Source organism: Stomoxys calcitrans, chromosome 1 (assembly GCF_963082655.1).
Source record: "Stomoxys calcitrans chromosome 1, idStoCalc2.1, whole genome shotgun sequence".
Lineage (NCBI taxonomy): Eukaryota > Metazoa > Arthropoda > Insecta > Diptera > Muscidae > Stomoxys > Stomoxys calcitrans.
Window position 1 is genome coordinate 74,740,164 of NC_081552.1, and position 21,786 is coordinate 74,761,949.

A 21,786-nucleotide genomic window follows, 5' to 3' on the forward strand; every position below is an offset into this window, starting at 1 on the left:
CATCGGATCCATCCATGTAACATGATTTCCAGACGGCAATACTAGGGTTCCGTCGGTCCAAGACTGACGTCTCAGGTACCCGATCGGAAACCCCTTCCTTCCAGGTTTCCTATCGTCGCCTCGATTATACCGCGATGGTATGAGCTGCTCCCATCCTCAATCCGTTCTTCCATCGCCTTAATCGGATATCTAGAATAGTCTCGTGTGACCTAGTGGGCGTGATCCTCATCGCTCCGCCTGTGCCAAGACAACATGTTCTCTGAATTTGTTGTATTGTCCTAACGTTGCACTTATTCTCCTTAGTAGTCTACTAAATTACTGAGGCGTATGTAAGTATTGGTCTAATCACGTTTCTGTAGAGCCAGTGGACTATCCTCGGATTCAGGCCCCATTTCGAGCCTACGGCCCGTCTTCATAGTGTCCAATATCTGTGAGTCTTCTCAGTGCGCACCTGAATGTGACACTTACAATTAGGTTTCCCATATAAGATCACTCCTAAGTATTTGACCTTATCAGATATCGAAATCGTTTGCGGAAACGTGGTGCGTCAAATTGACCCACCTTAGCCTTCCTCGTGAACAGGCATATTTCAGTCTTTTCTGAGTTAACATTGAGAACCCTGGGAATAGCCCAGTCATATGCCATATGCAAGACCCTTTCGGCCCTTCTGCTTAGCTGGTTCGGATACTTACCCCTAAGAAGTATTATAACATCGTCTGCAAAGCATAGACGGGTTCAATTCCCTCCTCAATCAGCATCCGTAATTGGTTATTTATGGTGGTCACCCAAAGAAGTGGCGATAAAATGCCCCCTGTGGCGTGCCCTGTGCCACTTTCTCCCTTTTAGTTATGTCATGAGACCCGCAATTTATCTACCTGCTCCTCAGCATATGCTCTATGGAGTCTCTAAGGACAATGTGTCATTCCGCCCCCTCGATGTCAATGGAAACCACCAATGTGTACGTCTTGGCATCGAAGGATTCTTCTATTTTATACACAACTTCGTGCAGGGCAGTCTCCACCGACCTTCCCTTGTTGTTGTTGTAACCACAACAACAATATCCTGTAGGTGAGCAAGCCGTGGAAACAGGTTGGTCATTGGTTATTTAAAAGCGACAATAACTCGCCTTGTCATATTGTGCAACATAGGCACTCAGTGCAGCAAGAGCCGGTGCCACCCGACCTCTCACTGAGACTCTCCACTCGATACCGCTGACTGTCCGCGACCGCAGTTACAGCCGCTCCCGATGGAGCATTCCACTAGCCGCAACTTGTGGACGCACCCGGTAGCTCGCAGCTAAGCTTCTCGTGACAGTAATGAACACCACACAGAACGGACCTCAACGTTCCAGATTGAGTGGTGCTCACAGCTATTCATAGAGGTGGGTCACACAGCTGTTCATAGAGGTGGGTCAGTGGTTCTATTCTGGTGAATACTTTCTCCATGTTATTTTCGGCATTTCACTGAGACCAAAGTACAGAAACTGGTATCACATTCAGTTGTTGTTTTTAAACGCCATAACCATTTGCAAACTGCTTGCCCACACAGAGTACCTTCACATTTTTGAACTTGACAGACTACAGATTTTAGAAATAAATAAAAACCAATCAAGCACGCTTCTTTGAAATTAGAGGGACGTGTTAATGTTACAGCATTCGACCTACATTATAGATTCTTACAGTAAGCTAAAAGCAGAAAGGTGCGCAACTTGGAGGAGCTATTGAAGGAAACCGACGATTGTGCCAGGAACATTAAAAAAAAGTGCAAACAAATATACAAATATTTGCAAGTTACTGGCATGAACTTGAAGAACTGCATTTTTTTATTATTGTTATAATGCAAACAAACAAAAAAACGATAATCGTGCCATTTGCAATGACAGGCTGGCATTCTCAATATATCGCCACATAATGAATTAAGTGATTGAATTAAAAACCTATCCTAAAGATTGTTACCCATGCAACAGAAAATTAAGCAAGTCGTTAGGTTTACAAAAAGTGATAACAAAAGTGTGTCGAATAATTGTTTTTGTTTACCAATATTCGTCTCCATTTCATTCAATGACTCAATTTTTTATATTTAGGACAACACTTAAATTTTTAACTTAACCTAACCTAACACTCATAATTAGGTCATTGGGTAAGTAGGTTTATCTATCATTTAACAAATAAATATTGATAGGAACTCGAATCGATAATATTAGGAATCAATGTCGAAACGTTGATGTTTATGAAATAAAGTATTTTACAAACTATGAAAAATTTCATGAAATATTTGAATGATTTTTTTTTAAACAGAATCAACGAAAAAAAATTTTGTCGTTGAGAGAAAAGGCGAAAAGGAGTATCCTACGTAAGGCGACCACAGCTATTAAGAAACGTAAGTGTTGCTCAAACAAAATGTTATCAAGAAAGCTCAATCCTAAATGGACAAGGAACCCTTGTTTTAACTAACTACAAAGCGATGGGCCGACCACTAGCAAATTGTGCTGGTCCATAGTGGGCCACAGCACATACTAGCCGTGGTCTTGACCAAGTCAAGCAATGTCACATGACACTCCTCGGTGGTCTTGAATTATCGAAGGCTTTTCATAGATCAGGCATTCAATTATTTTTGAGGATATAGCCAACAAGTCCTTCCTGCCAATTTGCAAATTTTGCATCGTGAATTCTTTGTGTGATCCCCAGCCGTATGTGGAAAATAGAGATAAGAAATCCAAGTCCCTTAAAGTAAAACAGGAAAGTCCCCAAGGTAAGATGATATCCCCAACACTGTTTACCCTCTATCTTGCATTTATTTCACACTCTCCCCACGACATCGAATTATGGCTTCAAGCTCCCGCGTTTGACTGCTGCGATAGGTCTAACTAACCGATCTTGCCGCTTATTTTGCTGCAAGAAATTTGAAGATTTCTGGAACCAAATTTCAGCCACATTGTTCACTACATAGACAGTGAAAGTACGAAAGCCGCTAAATGTGAAATTTGATAGCGTAAAAATTCTGACAACGAACACCAGGGCCTGGCCGGGAGATATTATTTACCAGAAGAGTATTTCCTTGTTAACGGGTTGGACGTCGATTTCCCGGAAAGGGCTCTAGAGGCCGTGGGTACTCCGGCTTTCCCGGGAACTTCTGTAGACCTGAATGGATCTTAATTGGATTGGGGCTTCAGAGCAAGACTTCATTGAGTTCCTTGGAGTTCCTCCTGAAGGCACTGGAGCCCATGATAGAGATCAGAGAACAGATTGAAATCATTCGGTTTTAAACGCATTCATATTTTCGTAAAATGAAAGCTGGCGCCCTAAAAATAACTCGTGATTCGCACCATTCGCTCAGTATTCGTTGACAACTTTGATGTGGTGCGAAACATGGATTTAGAAATTGTAGAAAAAATTAAAACACGCTTACCCCAACAGCACCGCCAAAATCAAAAGTGGTCCGATTGGGACAATATAGAACCTAAATTAAAGGAATTCGATTGGGTCCATGTATCTAGGGCGCTCCAAACCCAAAAACCTCTCTTAACCTAAAACCGCGCCAAATAGGCATTTCGGATGATCACGCCAGTATGGGACTTAAATGGAAGATATTCGGGAGTAGACAACAAATATGACATTAAAAATGAGGTCCAAGAAATGGGGGCCGCCCCTACCCCTTAAACCAGTCTCTGAATCGTAATATCGTAAAATCAATCATGACTTCTTACCGAACATGACGATATGGGGGTGGGGCGGGCTTCCAAACTCTTGGTACCAAAAGTGGATAACAAATTCGTGTTTTACCTCCAAATATCTTTTTTCCCATATTACAAAGGTCGATAAATATGTCCGGCTTGTGGAGTCTTTTGGGGGTGGGGCGGCCAACCAGACAATTGCTCCTAAAAATAGATATTAGTTTCGTGCTCTACTTTCTAATACCTTTCAATTGAGTCCCATATTTTAATGCTCGGTCTGTATGCCTGTTTTTAAGGGGTTTTTGGGGAATGACGGCCTCCAAATACTTTGACTCAAATGTCAATACCATTTTCGAATTATACTCATTAATAGCTTTCGTTTGAGTCTCATATTGCCATTATCGGCCAATATGGCTGTTTAAAGGGGGTTTATGGTGGGAACGGCTCCCTGGATACTTGGACCCAATTTTTAATATCTACTACAAAATACCCTTCTTTTGAGTCCCATATTGCCCTGATCAGTCCAATTTTATTTTTGTGCGTAGCTTTCCGATATCAACAAATTATATAGCCTTTTGCTTCTTCCAGACCGTATTCGTAATCTACACTCGAATACCATTCGTCCAATATGCCTATTAGAGGGGGTTTCGAGCTCGGGCGACGCCCTGGGTTAACAGTGAGTTTACTGAGTTTTTACAGTAATTTAACTATAAAATTGCAACGGTTTGAAATGATGAAGTACTTTTGCATATTTTTGAGAGGTGGGAGATGGGTTATTCAAACAAGTGGTCGCTTCTCTTTATTGGAATAGTTTATATCAAGAAATAAGTCATGAAAAATCGTTCAAATAAAAATTTACCAAAAAGTTTCAGGGTGATTCGGGTTAATATCAAATTCGTACTCTACTCCCAAAAACCTTTCATTTGAGTCCCATAATGACCCAATCGATCCACTTCTATTTTTGGGTGTTGCTTTTGGGGTAAGGGGGAGGGTCCGCCCACTTTCCGATATCAAAAATTATATAACCTCTTGCTTCTTCCAGACCAAACTGCACAATTGCATGAAAATTGGTTCAGCCGTTTTTGAGTCTATACGGAAGAAACAAGTTTACAAAACCCGCTTCCAAATCCCTTTTATTTAAATTTCACATTGGCCTATATGTTCGTTGGGAGTTCTTTTGGATGCAGGACGGCTCCCCAGGCACTTGGGTCCAAAATTCTTTGGTATTTCCTTCCCCAATACCTTTCCCAATTCTATGATGGTGGGTAGAACAAAAAATTAAAAAAAGTATTTTAAAATATTCCCATTAAAAGCTATAAAGCTCTATTCAATCAACACTAAAATGATTCATACCATTCTTTGTAATTGAGAGTGCTGGCTGAGATAAACAAAAGATATGCAATGCAATGCACGGCTTTCGTCATATTCTCTTTCTATGAATTGTGTTGACTGCTGCGATTTCGAAATGATGTGTGGTGACGACAATATTATTATTTTTTACGAATGGGTTCATAGGCAATGAAAATGACATTCTACCCGTTCTCTGATAGCGACATACATGGACAGTCAGAATGCGCAAACGCAAACTACTTCTTCATACATTGGAAATGCTGTGCTCTGCTGGGTTTTGCGCCAGCAGGGATGGGGAGCTGTGCACAGGTGGAGGCGGACTTCGGCAGGGTGTGCAAAGACGGGAGGGAGCATCGCACACCCTAAAATTATCGCTACGGACGACGCTCTCGTCGGTGAGAGATAACTTTTATATCTAGTGCGTTAGATTAGATTGAGTTAAATTCTTGATCCTCTGGACATTCTAAGGCGATGTAGCCCAGTTCGTCCGTCCGTCTGTGGAAATCAAGATAGCAGTCGAACGCGTAAAGCTAGTTATCCGATTTAGGTGAATTTTTCACGTAATGTTCTGTTACGACTTCCAATAAACGTGTCATGTATTGTCCCAATAGGTTTATAGCCTAATATACATAGCTCCCATATGAGCCGATCTTCCGATTTGACGTTTTGAGCCTCTGAAAACAACAATTGTTGTTTGATTTGGCTGACATTTTGCACATAGTGTTTTGGTATGACTTCCAACGTCAATGATTAGTATTGTCCAATTCGGTTTATAACCATATAAACCGATTCCCGGTTAGCTTTCTACGACAAAAGCAATAATATTTGCCTGGTTTTTGCAGAAATTTCGTACATAAAGCAAAACTATGCCCTTTCACTAAGTTAATCTTGTTTTTATCCTTAGCAGAATTCATGGTGGTGGGTTGCGAAGATATGGCCTGGCCAAACATAGTACTTTTTCTACCTTCTTTTGGATCAAACATAATGGACCTAAGGTTTCAGAGTAAAATTGCTGGCAAATGAGGTTGAGTCCCGTACCCTCCAACCTATCCTTGGTTAGGTAAGGTCTAAGTTGGTTCATGCCTGGTAAGGTGTCCCCACCTAAGTACCGGTGTCTGTTGGACGCGAAAGCCGGGCAATGACATAGGAAATGCCCCACCGTCCTCCCCACATGTGTTACACACGCTATTACTTGCCGCACCGTGAGCTCGCAGTCCTTTGTGTTCTGTTATGATACTTATCCTCACTATTCAACCTATCCCAACTATTCCAAAATAGTTCGTGTCACATTTGACAGCCCTTACAGCTCCTCCCCACAAAGATGCAGTCGCCTTAATTCCTACTGGGCTAGTTCTGAGGCACACGCCAGCCAATCCTCCTCGACTTACAAATTTATCACTCAGACCCGCTTGATATGCCTCTTGATCTAGAGGTACTCTCTTGTAGCGCTGAACCTCATGCTCTAGATCATATAGTTCTACCTTAAGGCTTCTGGGCGGTGGATATCTATCCACAGGATGATGATTTGGATGGTCTCTGCGATAACAGCCTAAAAGGTATTGCTTAGACAGCATGTAGTTATGTCTTCGTACTGGTAGGATCTTTGTCTACTGATGGAGGTGGTCCTCGTGAGAACTGAGGAGACATCCCGTCGCAGTTCGGAGGGCGGCATTTTGACAGATCTGAATATTATTCCAATGCGTGTCACAGAGCGGACGGGACCACACTGGCGCTGCATAACTTACCACAGATCGGCCAATTGCTTTGTACGTGGTCAACAAGGTTTCTTTCTCTGCACCCCAAGTGCTGCCGACAAGTGACCTGGCGCATCTCTTCGGATCAGTCACGGTTACGTCACCAAAAGTGACTGAGGTCCTGTCATCCCGTCTACCGAGGTTCGAGCGTGACTTAACAGTAGACCACAGCTTGCCTAAACCGGTGTTTAAGTTCCATTGCTCTAAGTGTTCCAGCCACAAATTCCGCGAGTACCACACAATTATGGTCAGATAATAACCCACTTATGTCGGGGTTTTAAGCTTGGCCATTAATTGGGACACAGCTACCAAACGGGCGGTATGTACACGTTGTATAACTCTACCTTGGCAGTACCGGACGCAGAAGGCGACGTCGACGACGCTTGTGACCCACTGCTGTCTATGTTCGCACAGCACCTTGTAACATATTCAAAATGACTATACTCCCGTAGTGATGTGAGGCCAAAGCAAGATCGAAAATGTACCCACTCTATGCACCGATTACACCTCACCGACACCGACCGATGATGGAGGCGGTTCTGGCAAACAGAACCAGGGTCCGGGTTTTTTTCAATCGCGGCACAGACCAGAAGCCGGCGGGGAAGGCACTCCGGGATGTGTCTCTCCCATGACGAACAAAGGACGAATACGTACACTGGGCGGTACACCTTTCCGATGAAAAATTCCATCGGGTCAATCCGGTGCGTACAGCCGGCTGCCATCGGATTGTACTTTTGGCACTTTAAATAATCTTTACCATCACCTATCTGTTTGCCCATCCACCACCACCAGTAAACCACCCCAAAGGGGCTACAATTATTGCAAACATTGAAGCAGCAGATACCTATCAAGAAAACAATTGCACACTATTATGTATGTGGGCATTGTTTGTGGATGTGAATGTATGAATGTACACGACGACATTTCATTTGGCTTTTAACCAAATGCAAAACGCTTAAGAAAAAGTATAGCAAAAACCACTCTTCCTTTTTTGTTCAGCAATGATCACGTAGAATAGGCGGTAGAAAGACAAGGAACAAGAATATAAACAAAAACTTAATATTAAATAATACACAGTGTGACCTTCGGAGATACATTATGGCAAAAAAGATTGCTATGGCCATAGAAAGGCAGCAACAACTTGTGAACAATTAAAAAAAAACCTATTTGAAGGCAATCTGAAACAGGAATGATCCCCACAGGGAAAACAAACGCCAAGTGTTCATGCAGAAAATAGCATTATTTTTCTGAATAATGTGGTAGGTTCATCTTCTTCTATAAACTCTTGGCCTTGAACTTGATAGTGATCTTTCGTTTACATCTCACATGTTGTTGTTGTAGCCACATTTTTATGTGAAGGTGGCGATCCTCGTCAGGCTCCCGTAGGCGAGCAAGCTCGTTCCGGTCCAAAGGACCGATCGCCGCGGGAACAGGGTGTCCATCTCATATCTCTTATATTTGTGCGAAACTGAATTTAATTTTTAGAAATGCTCTACAGTGTAAATCTAAACATTTTTTTTTCCCCAGACACAAATACCTCAAACAAATTAAGCAATAACTGCAAAAAAATATGTAGGTTAGGTTGAAAAGAGGGTGCGGATATTAATCGCCCCATGCCACTACGGACATACTTACTTTAATTGGCTATGACAGAACATTTGTTCGATCTACTGCGCTCATTTTATAACCTCTGACACACAGTCTCGAGGTGTCTCCCGGTTTGCGGGTACCACTGCGTTTGCCTTCAAAAGCCTTTTTTGCTGGAGCTTCTTCATCCATTCTGACAACATGACCTAGCCAACGCAGCCGTTGTATTATCATACGTGTAACTATGCTATCGTCGTCATGCAGCTCATACAGCTCGTGGTTCATACGGTGCCTATACTCTCCATTAACGCAAACTGGTCCATATATTTTGCGAAGAAACTTTCTCTCAAATACTCCAAGCACTGCCTCATCTGCTTTCACAAGTACCATGCCTCAGAACCATATAACAACACGGATAGTAACAGTGTCTTCTATAGTGTTGTTGTTGTTGTTGTTGTAGCAGTTTATTGTGTACTATCTTTCGTCTGCTTGATTCTGTTGAGTGTCAAGACCCAGGAACTCCGCGACTAAGATGGGGTGCGTCCACAGGGATCTGGGTCTGAGTCGAGTGGGTCTGGCCGGGCAGTTAAACAGGTGACGTGTATCGTGCGGTCCCTGGTTACAGTCGGGACATACATCTTGCACGTCGGCATCAATCCTAGCTCTGTGGGAATTGAGGCGGCTGCATCTGCCGGAACGTAATTGAGCCAGAATCACTCTGGTTTGCCGGGGGAGGTCGATTTCTTCGGGTGCAATGGGTGGCGGTCGTACTCCAAGGACTACATTCACCCGGTAGCCAGTTAACGCGTCTGCTACCGTGTCTGCATGAATGTTGTTCAGACCCGCTTGATATGCCGCTTGATCTAGAGGTTCTCTCTTGTAGCGCTGGACCTCACGCTCTAGATCATCTAGATCTACCTTAAGGCTTCTGGGCGGTGGGTATCTATCCACAAGATGATGATTTGGATGATATCTGCGATAACAGCCCAAAAGGTATTGCTTAGACAGCATGTAGTTATGTCTTCGCACTGGTAGGATCTTTGTCTCCTGGTGGAGGTGGTCCACATGAGAACTAAGGAGGCAGCCCGTCGCAGTTCGGAGGGCGGCATTCTGACAGATCTGAATATTATTCCACTGCGTGTCACAAAGCTGACGTGACCACACTGGCGCTGCATAACTTACCACAGACCGGCCAATTGCTTTGTACGTGGTCAACAAGGTTTCTTTGTCTGCACCCCAAGTGCTGCCAGCGAGTGACTTGAGGACCTTGTTTCTACTTTTGACTTTATTGCAGATTGCTGTGGCATGTGGGGAGAAAGTGTAGGAGCTGTCAAATGTGACGCCAAGTATTTTGGGACACTTGATGGTCGGAATCAATTCTCCATCGACCATCACAGTCAGCTCAGAACTCACCTCACGCGTATTTGTAGTGAACAGTGTGGCTGAAGATTTGGTGGCGGATATCTTCAGATTTCTTGCAGCGAAATATGAGGCAAGCTCGTTGAGGTAGACGTTCAACCTATCGCAGATGTCATCAATGGGTGGGGGGCCTGATGCCAAGATCGTACAGTCGTCCGCATATGATACGATCTCTATGCCGTCTGGAGGAGGTGGGATGGAGGAAAGGTAGAGGTTAAACAGAGCCGGAGATATCACCCCGCCTTGGGGAACTCCCTGTTTCACTCTACGGTGTTTTGACTTCTTATCCCTAAATTCCACAAATGACTGGCGGCCACACAGATAATTCGCGACCCAACGTTTAAGGCCTGGCTGGAGGGACGTGTTGGCGATGTCCTCAAATAATTTGGCATGGCTGACCGTGTCGAATGCCTTCGATAGGTCCAATGCCACGAGGACCGTCCTATCACATGGCCTGGGTTGATTGAAGCCACGGCAAATGTGTGTGGTGATGGCATGCAAAGCTGTTGTTGTGCTGTGCAGTCTCCGAAATCCGTGTTGATGCTCGGCGAATGGAAATTCTCCTACGAGGCTCGGGAGGAGTAATGCCTCAAGCGTCTTAGCCACTGGTGAGAGAAGGGAGATCGGTCTGTACGACTCCCCCAAACTCGGGTCTTTACCAGGCTTCAGTAGCGGGATCACTCTGCCCATTTTCCAGACATCGGGAACTATAAGAGTGTTCAATGACAGGTTAAGGACAGTGGTAAGGTACTCAACTCCAGGTAAATCCAGATTCTTCAGCATCAATGTAGAGATTCCGTCGGGGCCCAACGCCTTGGAAGATTTGGCGCCACGGATGACATTCGTAACTTCGCCCACGGTAAATTGTGTTGGCTGTTCATCGGCTCGGAGACCACGAATACGGCGAATGGCTCTCCTCCTTGCCCTGTCTCTCTCGGGATGCACGATAAATTGACGGTTGAACAACCTGGCGCATCTCTTCGGATCAGTCACGGTTAACTCGGCAAAAGTGACTGAGGTCCTGTCGTCCCGTCTACCGGGGTTCGAGAGAGACTTAACAGTGGCCCACAATTTGCCTGCACCGGTGCCTAAGTTACATTGCTCCAAGTGTTCCAGCCACAAATTCCGCTTATGTTCGTTAACTACCCTGTTTATTTCCAGATTCAGCTCGCTGATTCTGGGGTTAGCGGGGTCCATAGCACGAATCCCATCACGCTCGTCTGCGAGTACCACTGCTTGCGCCGGGAAATTGGGTCGCACTTGCGGTATTCGACCGGCTGGTATAAAGCGAGCGGCTGCTGCGTTGATGATGTCTCGGAATTTCCTCTCGGCCACAAGCACATCAGAGGGGGGTGGCAGTTCATTGAAGCGGCGATTGGTATACTCTCTGAAGCCAGTCCAATTGGCCTTCTTATAGTTGATGAACGTTCGGCGCTCAGAGGTTATGAAGTCGGGTGGTCGGTCGATGGTGAGGATTATGGGGAGGTGGTCTGACCCCAAAGAGATGACGGCTTGCCAGGATACGTCACTCAGGAGATCAGGGGATGCGATTGAGATGTCTGGCGAGCTGCTGCACCTCCTCGTAATCCTAGTGGGGGCATCCTCATTCACCGTGCAAAACGTGGAGCTATCTATCTGCTCTGCCAAAGCTATGCCACGCTGGTCGTTGCCTAGGGGAGAATGCCATGACGAGTGATGTGCATTGAAATCCCCCAGAACCAGACGACTATGGCCAGATAGCAACCCACTTATGTCGGGGCTGTAGGCCTGGCCATTAATCGGGACACAGCTGCCAACCGGCGGTATATACACGTTGTATATCTCTATCTCGGCAGTACCAGACTTGACTGCTACCCCCATACATTCCATGTATGGGTCACTAGCGTCAAGCGCAGGCGAGATAGGTCTATACTGCACGGAATGGTGTATAACGAAGGCCAATCCCCCACCTCCATTCCTTGAGCGATCCTTACGTAGCACATTGTAGCCGTGACAACTGTGCAAGCTGCAGGTGTTAGTCAGCTTTGTCTCCTGGATCGCTGCGACCGATATGCTCTTCCGACTCATAAAATCCACAATCTCATCAATCTTGCCTCGCAGTCCATTGCAGTTTAACTGCAGGAACGATACATTTCCCGACACTGGCCTGGCAATAGTAGGGCTAGGGTGCTGTCTTTGCATAAATTGCCGTACGGGAGAGGTCGGGGGGGTCACATAGTCCGACGACGAGGACGCCGAAGGCGACGACGGCGACGCTTGTGACCCACTGCTGGCTGTGTTCGCACAGCACCTAGCGACATAGCCAGTATGACTATACTCCCGTAGCGAAGTTAGGCCAGAGCAAGAACGGAAATGTACCGACTCCAAGCACCTGTTACACCTCATCGACACTGACCGATGATGAAGGCGGTTCTGGCAAACGGAACAGAACCAGGGTCCGGGGTTCTTTTCAATCCCGGCACGGACCAAAAGCATACGGAGAAGGCACTCCGGGATGTGCCTCTCCCATGACGAAAAAAGACGAACACGTACACTGAGGCGGCAGCCCTTGCCGATGAAGATTCCATCGGGTCAATCCGGTACGTACAACCGGCTGCCATGGGATTGCTTCTATATAGCAATCTATAGTGTAATCTTCGTCTGTGGAGAGGTGGCTTTGTTTCTAAACTGCTTACTTAATCCAAAGTAGCATCTGTTTGCCAGTATTATTTTTCGCTTTATTTCAAAACTGGTGTCATTCGTTTCGGTTACGGCGGTGCCGAGGTAGATAACGTTGCCGACTATCTCAAAGTTGTGGTGACAAACTTTTTCCATTTTCTTTATCTGATCGGTGTTACAAGGCGTTTGGGAGTTGAAACCATCCATTTCATCTTATCTCCATTTATTGCCAGACCCATTTTCATTGACTCTCTTCCGATTCTTTCGAAGGCTGCAGTTACTATTCCGCTGACCGACCTATGATCATGATGTCGCCGGTATAGGCGAGTAGCATGTGCTCTCTTGTGATCAGTTGTGGTTGTTGTTGTAGCCATATTTTCATGTGGAGGTGGCGATCCTTGTTAAGCTCCTGTGTGAGCAAGCTCGTTCCAGTCCAAAGGACCGATCGCCACGGGAACAAGATGGCCATTGGTTATTTAAAGGCGCCAATAACTCGTCATATTGTGATTAGCGTGTCATATCTAGTCACATCTGCATCTCGTATAATATTCTCCAACAGGATATTAAAGAGATCACACGATAGGCTGTCTCCTTGTCTGAAACCTCGTTTGATGGTTCCAATGGTTCCAAGAGATTATTTCCTATTCTTACTGAGGAACGCGTATCGGCAAGTGTCATTCTGCAGAGTCTAATTAATTTTGCCGGGATACCAAATTCAGACATGATCGAAAGTAGCTTTGTAGTCAACAAAGAGATGGTAGGTTATGGTTTGTCCAGGATTTGGCGCAGTGTGTATATCTGGTCTAGGGTGTATTTTCCAATTCTAAAGCCGCATTGATAGGGCCCAATTATCTCATTGACTTTAGGTTTTAATCTTTCTCACAGTACACTCGAGAGTATTTTGTATTCGATAGGAAGGACTTATTCCTCTGTAGTTGGCATTATGGACATACACCTAAGCCAATAATCGGCTTGTTTTGGGCTCTTAATACTAAACAAGTAAAAGCGTGCTAAGTTCGCCCGGGCCGAATCTTATATACCCTCCACCATGGATCGCATTTGTCGAGTTCTTTTCCCGGCATCTCTTCTTAGGCAAAAAAAGGATATAAGAAAAGATTTGCTCTGCTATTAGAGCGATATCAAAATATGGTCCGGTTTGGACCACAATTAAATTATATGTTGGAGACCTGTGTAAAATGTCAGCCAATTCGAATAAGAATTGCGCTCTTTGTGAGCTCAAAAAGTAAAATAGAGAGATCGATTTATATGGGAGTTGTATCGGGCTATGGACCGATTCTGACCATAATAAACACGTATGTTGATGGTCATGAAAGAATCCGTCGTACAAAATTTCAGGCAAATCGGATAATAATTGCGACCTCTAGAGGCTCAAGAAGTCAAGATCCCAGATCGGTTTATATGGCAGCTATATCAGATTATGAACCGACTTGTACTTTATTTGACACAGTTGTTGAAAGTAACAATAAAAAACGTCTTGCGAAATTTCAGCCAAATCGGATAGGAATTGCGCCCTCTAGAAGCTCAAGAAGTCAAGTCCCCAGATCGGTTTATATGGCAGCTATATCAGGTTATGGAGCGATTTGAACCATACTTGGCACAGTTGTTGGATATCGTAACAAAACACGTCGTGCAAAATTTCATTCCAATCGGATAAGAATTGCGCACTCTAGAGGCTCAAGAAGTCAAGACCCAATATCGGTTTATATGGCAGCTATATCAAAACATGGACCGATATGGCCCATTTACAATACCAACCGACCTACACTAATAAGAAGTATTTGTGCAAAATTTCAAGCGGCTAGCTTTACTCCTTCGGAAGTTAGCGTGCTTTCGACAGACAGACGGACGGACGGACAGACGGACGGACGGACGCACAGACGGACGGACATGGCTAGATCGACATAAAATTTCACGACGATCAAGAATATATATACTTTATGGGGTCTCAGACGAATATTTCGAGTAGTTACAATCAGAATGACGAAATTAGTATACCCCCCATCTTATGGTGGAGGGTATAAAAAGTAACCTCGATATATATTTAAGTTATCATAACAAAACGTTTTATATTTGGAAGTAGATTACGAATCGGTTGTTTCCAAGCAGGGCTAAGTATATCAGGGGCAGGGTGTATGCCAGGCAAGCCGCCAAAGGAATATTTTGGTTGACCGGGACAATATTGGACTCAAATATAAAGTCTTTGAAAGTGGAAATCAAATATTCAAATTTGGCGTCGCCAATAAGCTCACATTGGTCATTCCGGACAATATGGAACGCAAATAAAAGTCGTTTGGAAAAAAAAGTACGATGGTCTTATCCAAATTTGGGGACACCTAAAGAAAGTCCCCAAGACGGAATTATGGGTCGATTGGAAAATATAGAATTTAAATTAAACGAGTTGGGGAAGAGATTGCGGATTTGATATATTTGGGACGAGCGGAGCGGCCCAGCTTCATCCACTTCAGTCCGCACCAAATCACCGATTATAAGTACTATTAAAGCAAATAAAGCAATTTAAAAACGTGCCGAAATCTGATAAAAAATCCCTTTTATAACGCAAGAATTTTATTCGATATACATTTATACAGCTTTATCTTGTTACGTTCCGATCTAGACTATATCGGACAAAGGTTTTGAGGTTTCAAAAAAACTCACAGTTACAAATTTCGTTGATATCGGGTATTAAATACAATTTGGGCCCATTCTTTATACTTTTAATCGCAGATCGGTCTATACGGTAGCTATATAAAAGAGTCCGATCTGGACCATATTCAGAGTATGTTGAGGACCCCAACCAAATATCTGTTCTAAATTTCAGCGGAATCGGATAACAAATGCGCCGATTATGGCACAAGACCATATATGGGGAGATCGGTCTATATGACAGCTATATCCAAATATAGTCTCATCTCAACCATATTCGGACTGAAGTGCTCGAGGCTTTATACAATTCACTGTTCTAAAATACAGAGGAATCGGATAATAAATGCGATTTTTATGAGTTTCAGACCCTAAATGTGGAGATCGGTCTATATGGCAGCTATTGGGTTGCCCAAAAAGTAATTGCGGATTTTTCATAAAGTCGGCGTTGACAAATTTTTTCACAGCTTGTGACTCTGTAATTGCATTCTTTCTTCTGTCAGTTATCAGCTGTTACTTTTAGCTTGCTTTGGAAAAAAAGTGTAAAAAATGTTTATTTGATTAAAGTTCATTCTAAGTTTTATTAAAAATGCATTTACTTTCTTTTAAAAAATCCGCAATTACTTTTTGGGTAACCCAATATATCCGTATAGTCGGATATAAAACAAATTTAGCACTAATGCCTAAGTGTGTAATATGAATCTATGTTGCAAATTACATGCAAATCGGTTGTATATTGTGACTTTCAAACAATGGTATTAATTGCACTTACCTCTCAATTGCTAAAAAAACTCTTTACTAAAATGCATACATTTTTTATATCCTCCACCATAGGATTAGACTTCCTGAGCCTCTAGAGGGCGCGATTGTTATCGAATTTGGCTGAAACATGTTTGCACATGTCGTTTTACAATAGTATGACTTCCAGCAACTGTGCCTAGTATCGTCTAAATCGGTCTATAACCAGATATAGCCGCCAAATAAATCGAACACCTAATTTGACATATTGAGTCCTAGGCGGCGCAATTTTTATCCAATTTGGCTGAAATGTTGCATATGTTTTGGTATGACTTCCAATAACTGTGTCAAGTATGGTCTAAATGGGTTCATAACCTGACATAGCTGCCATATAAACCGATCTCCCAATATGACTTTCTGAACCTCTTGAAGGCGCAATTATTACTCGATTTGATGACATTTTGGAGGTGATATTTTTCAATGATTTCTACGACTTCTAACAGCTATGACAAGTACGATCCATATCGGTGAATAACTTGATGTAGCTCATATATATATATTGCTAGTCATTTAAAGAACTTGACAAATGCGATTCATGGTGGAGGGTATATACGATTCGGCCTGGCTGACCTTAACACGCTTTTACTTGTTTGCCACTAAATTCATCAGCCAAAGAAGTGAAACATATATAAAGTTCAAATTTCAATATATGTTATACTATGATTTATTGAATAAAAATATTTTGCTGTAAAGTTTTGATTTTGGCACTAACATCTTTTTGGCGGTTAGGGGTCGATACAACAACTTGGGTTCGAGTTGATTAAGTAAATAAAAATAAACTTCCACTTTGAAATAAAGTACAAGTAAAGTTAAGGGAAATTACACTTACCATGCTCATAAGGTGAGAATGTGCCGGCATCTATGTTGATGTATGGATCGATTTTTATGGAGGTAACATCCAAACCACACGATTTCAATAAAGTACCGAACGATGAGGCAATGACCCCTTTGCCAACACCGCTTATAACACCACCGGTTACTAAAATGTATTTCATTTTGTTTGAATTGTTTAGTTTACAAGTTAAAATCTAAAATAAAAAATTTGAATAGAATTCAATAATGCCAAAACGAGCAAAAAATGAAATTTTACAATACCTTTCTTGTTTGAACTGTTGAGTGGAGCGGACGTTTTGTTATTTCGCTCCGCAAGAATTTTTCTGTAACTCGTAATAGGTAGTTATTTTCGGAAAGCTATCTGCGCCTGTTTCGAGTGAAGCGGAAAATCTAGAGGCCGGGAGTAGGCTTAGAATGGACTGCAAAGATCCAACAGCTGCAGGCCGTAGCATGTTGTCTGGTACTGAAACCTCGACTGGTGGAGCGGCTGTTCCATGCTCCACTAGCCGAGACTACTGGTCAGTAGGGGCAAGGCTGAACCTATCATATCCTCGCATGCCTACAAATTGCCTAGGCCATGGGTCTTCCCCGGTAAGGCAAGAGGTTGGAATAATAGAAGGCGCATCGCTGTCAAGTTTATTGAGGGGCTTGGTGCGAATGATCCTGAGATTTTGTCTAGATTCCGAAACTGCACTACAGTCAGCCAAAAGGCTGCTGTTACCTGGAGGGCATCCCATGCCTAAAAGAACTAGGGCGAACAATAGTCGGATGGATCCAAGAACCTTTGCTTATGTCGCTAGGGACAGCTTGGTGATGGCAGTGGTCGGCAAGGGAGAAGAACAGGGCTGCTTACCTAGGAACTATTGGAGTGGGATAGTCAATGGACTGTCATCAGCATACTCCGATGTTCTTGCGGAATTTCTTGGATCTCTTCCAGTTTATAACGATGTAGGCTGGTATCGGGGACGATACAATCTAATTGCCTTCGGGTTGGCGAGATCTGGCCAGGCGCAGCACTGGATTTAGTCAGGAAGAAGATATCCCTCCTCAACCAATAGCGCACTCTTGGGAAGGCATCGAAATGGGACCCGACAAGCCCTGTGTGAGTGAGTCATTTGGTTGGATTGGGCTGTGGGCCATCGGGAAAGGACGGAACTCAAAAAGTACTTATACAGCTTAAAGCTGACGAAAGATAGAACACAACAAACTTCTTCAGCAGCAGCTAGTGAAGCATTTAAGGGAATCGTTGTTCTTGTTGTTGTAGCAGTGTGTTGTACACCGAGGCGGCCGCCCTTGCCGATGAAGGATTCCGGTAGGTACAACCGGCTGCCATGGGATTGTGTCTTGAGGAAAAGTGGTTCCCCTGCTTTCTCAACTGCCCCTTGATTCGTACGGAAGCTCATCATGACAAGATCTAACGAATCTCGTGAGGATGAACTCCTGGCGGACTCAGAAGACGAGGCTAACACAACAGTGGTGGAAACTCTGAATTCTAACTATGGTCCGATTCCTGCAGATAAATCTCCAACATTGTAACGGCGCTTCGGCGGCACTGGAATTGGCAGGGGGATTTTACGTGGTTCTTATCCAGGAATCATGGGTGTGTGGAGGAATGGTTCGTGGACTAAGAATTCCCGGATTTAAACTACTCTGGGGTACGGGGAATGGGAGACACAGAGCCTGTATCCTTGCAAAGAGTAGCTTAAATGTTTTTCTACAATACTTCTGTCGGTAAGCGCTGAAGATTCAGTAGTTGCCAGCCTTGAAATAAATAACCCCCATTCCTGGCTGGCTTCTCTATAGCCTTAAGTTGCTGGTTGAAAAAGCTTCTGCAGGGAAAAAGAACCTTATTGTAGGAAGTGATACTAATGCACATAATCAGATATGGGCAATCCTATGGCAGCCGGTTGTACGTACCGGATCGACCCGAGATGTAAGCGCAAGAATATGCGACTGTGAAGTGTTGGATGACCACAGATTCTCTGATCATCGTTATATGTGTTTAAGCCTTGGAGATACTGCAGAAGTGGTCCCTCGGCTAAACAGAAGAAAGACGGATTGGGATACATTTCGGCACAAATTCTGCATGTCTATCTCTTCTAAACCTCCTCGAGACTTATTGCGGTGGGATATATTCAGAAGTCAGAGAATGCATGGACAGTGTTTAGTGAGGAAACACTAGAGCTACTCGTTGATACACATTTCCTGGGAAACACTCCAACGGACAACGTGCCTCGTGCAACGGCTCCTTTAAGTGGCCAGGCCCTGATGATGTATCACCGGTTGAATTACAAGATGTGTCTGATAGACTGGCTCCTTGGCTTAGGGAGATATTGTCTGCTTGTATCAGAATGTCATATATACCAGTGGGATTGAGGGACACAAAAGTAATTTTCATTCCAAAAGCAGGACAACCGTACCATACGAAATAGAAATATTTTCGTCCTATTTAGTCTGTCATCCTTCATTGAGGTTGATAGAAACATATCTTAGGGCAAAGAACCCAAGAGATCGCATGTCTCGGCAGCAGCATGCATATAGCAAGTGTAAGTCCACTAAAACAGTCCTTCACGACCTAGTCGGCTGCATAAAGGATACTCTCGCTGTCAAGAAATATACATTTCTTGACATTGAAGGGGCTTTCAATAGTGTAAAACCGACGACAATCATCAAGAAGTTGGAGTTTCTAGGCATCAACTCTACCGTGAGGAAGTTTATTAATAACGTACTTACTAAAAGATGTATTACGACAGGCTTGGGATCTTTGGATCTAAAGAGAAGGGTCAACAGAGGAACATCTGAGGGAGGTGTACTGTCTCCTCTACTTCAGAATATAGCCATTAACAATATATTATTTTGTCTGGAAGAAAAAGGTGTAAAAGTGGTTGCGTATGCTGATAACGTGGCTATTGCAGTTAGGGAAAGTTTCCCAGCACTCTTAGAGATATCTCTCAGCGGTATCGAGCGGAGAGTCTCAGTGAGAGGCAGAGCGGTACCGGCTCTTGCACAAATACTGAGTGCCTTTGATGCTCGATATGGCAAGGCGAGGTATTGGCGCCTTTAAATAACCAATGGCCACCTTGTTCCCACGGCGATCTTCGGTCATGTGGCGGCTACGGACACTGTGTTATCCGTGATACAATGTCCGATGTTCTAGGCAGAGTAGATACACCCTGCCTAAACCGCTTTTTGATAAAAAGTACCGCACCACTATTTCTTATAACTATATCCCTGGTAATAGAAGTTACATAGACTTCTATACGGATGGTTCCCAACTAGACGACCAGGTGTGCTTTGGTGTACTCTTAATATCTAGAACTGATCATATCGAAAAGGTTCCCCTACTGCGGCAGATCTCTCAACGAGATGGTTGAACAGTTCAAAATTCACCTGTTCACGGTGCCGGGCCACAGAGATATCCCAAGGAATTGTAATGCGGACGAATTTACGAGACACAAAGAGGGAGCTGTGAGCATTTCAAAATTATGTGGCCTAATCTAGACTTGAAGAGATTTTTGATGTAGTACGGGCCACAGAGATATCCCAAGGAATTGTAATGCGGACGAATTTACGAGACACAAAGAGGGAGCTGTGAGCATTTCAAAATTATGTGGCCTAATCTAGACTTGAAGAGATTTTTGTTGCAGCCAGGCCACAGAGATATCCCAAGGAATTGTAATGCGGACGAATTTACGAGACACAAAGAGGGAGCTGTGAGCATTTCAAAATTATGTGGCCTAATCTAGACTTGAAGAGATTTTTGTTGTAGCAGAGTGTTGTACACTGAGACGGTAGGCCTTGCCGATGAAGCATCTCAACGGGTCATTCCGGTACGTACAATCGGCAGCCATGGGATAGACATGAAGAGGTCTAACGCTTTGCTCTCACTAGCTAGAACAGATGTCTTTGTCATTGTGTCCGTCATGACAGGTCACTGTCTAATCGCAAAACATGCTACAAGACTGAAGGTTTCCAGTAACAACTTTTGCAGAAGCTGTGAGGACTTCGATGAAGAAGAGACTATAGAACACCTTCTGTATGTGTGTCCCGCACTGGTAGTCAGGAGTTCCACTTTAGGTTCTTATTTCTATGAGAACCTGTCTAATTTAGCGACAGTGAACGATAGCAAATTGTTGTGGTAACACAATGGACGAAAATGTCCAAGTGAGTCTGATGGCAGACTGCCACTTAAACCTTACCTAATACCCTCGGACCAGCACACTATGTAAAATCAAATTGCATCTACGAACAACAATGTATAGAATAATCAACGGCGCAAAAAAGAACAGTAAATTTATTTAAGGGAATTCTCTGTAGATATGGAGAAGACGAAGGCGGCGCAGTTTTCAAACAAGCGAACAAAACACGCAATAGGGCGAATTTTTTGTTTTATGAAAAAAAAACTAGGATGAATCCGAAATATCCTAAAAATTCAAAGAAAATCTTAAACAATCGGAAGATTTCGTACATATTTTCACTACTTAATTCGTGGGCATGTGAGCTTCTCTTGAGCAACACTACCAGTTTTATTTTGCTTGCGACAACTTTTCGCACAAAATCAATAATTTGTTCCAAAAAACTGCAATAAGTATGCAGCTCTGCGAAATTAATACCAGCTTAGCTTGCTATTTAATTGGTTTGAACATTAAATTAAATACTACAATTTGGCCGCGCGTTTTTCTTATAGTAGTTTTTTTGCAAAAATTTAGCAAACTAACCACATGTGGTATGGGATCCCAAAGTCGACTTTTTGTATCAAAGTCGAAGTAGGCTTTCAATGAATAAAAAAGTTGAAAAAGCCATGATATAATTAGCATCCACCGCCCAGACGCCTTAAGGTAGATCTACATGACTTAGAGCGTGAGGTACAGCGCTACAAGAGAGAACCTCTAGATCAAGCGGGTCTAAACAACATTCATGCAGACACGGTAGCAGATGCGGTAAATAGCTACCGGGTGAATGTAGTCCTTGGAGAAGGACCGCCACCCATTGCACCCGAAGAAGTCGACATCCCCTGACAAACCAGAGTAGTTCTGGCTCACACACAAAATA

General features: G+C 43.6%; 1 protein-coding gene across 7 annotated transcripts in view; it reads right to left on the minus strand.

Annotated features, from left to right (window-relative positions):
• LOC106085505 (CTP synthase) overlaps positions 1–21,468 on the minus strand; it is a 158,520-nt gene extending 137,052 nt beyond the window's left edge. The window contains exons 1-3 of one of the 7 annotated variants that reach the window (XM_059360434.1): positions 21,453–21,468; positions 16,996–17,057; positions 16,730–16,928 (exon numbers count right to left, since the gene is read on the minus strand). In XM_059360434.1, the coding sequence (XP_059216417.1) occupies positions 16,730–16,895 (166 nt within the window). In that variant the 5' untranslated portion in view covers positions 16,896–16,928; positions 16,996–17,057; positions 21,453–21,468. The other 6 variants (XM_059360433.1, XM_059360431.1, XM_059360430.1 and 3 more) reach the window with 6 other exon arrangements.
• Between the last annotated feature and the right edge of the window lie 318 nt (positions 21,469–21,786).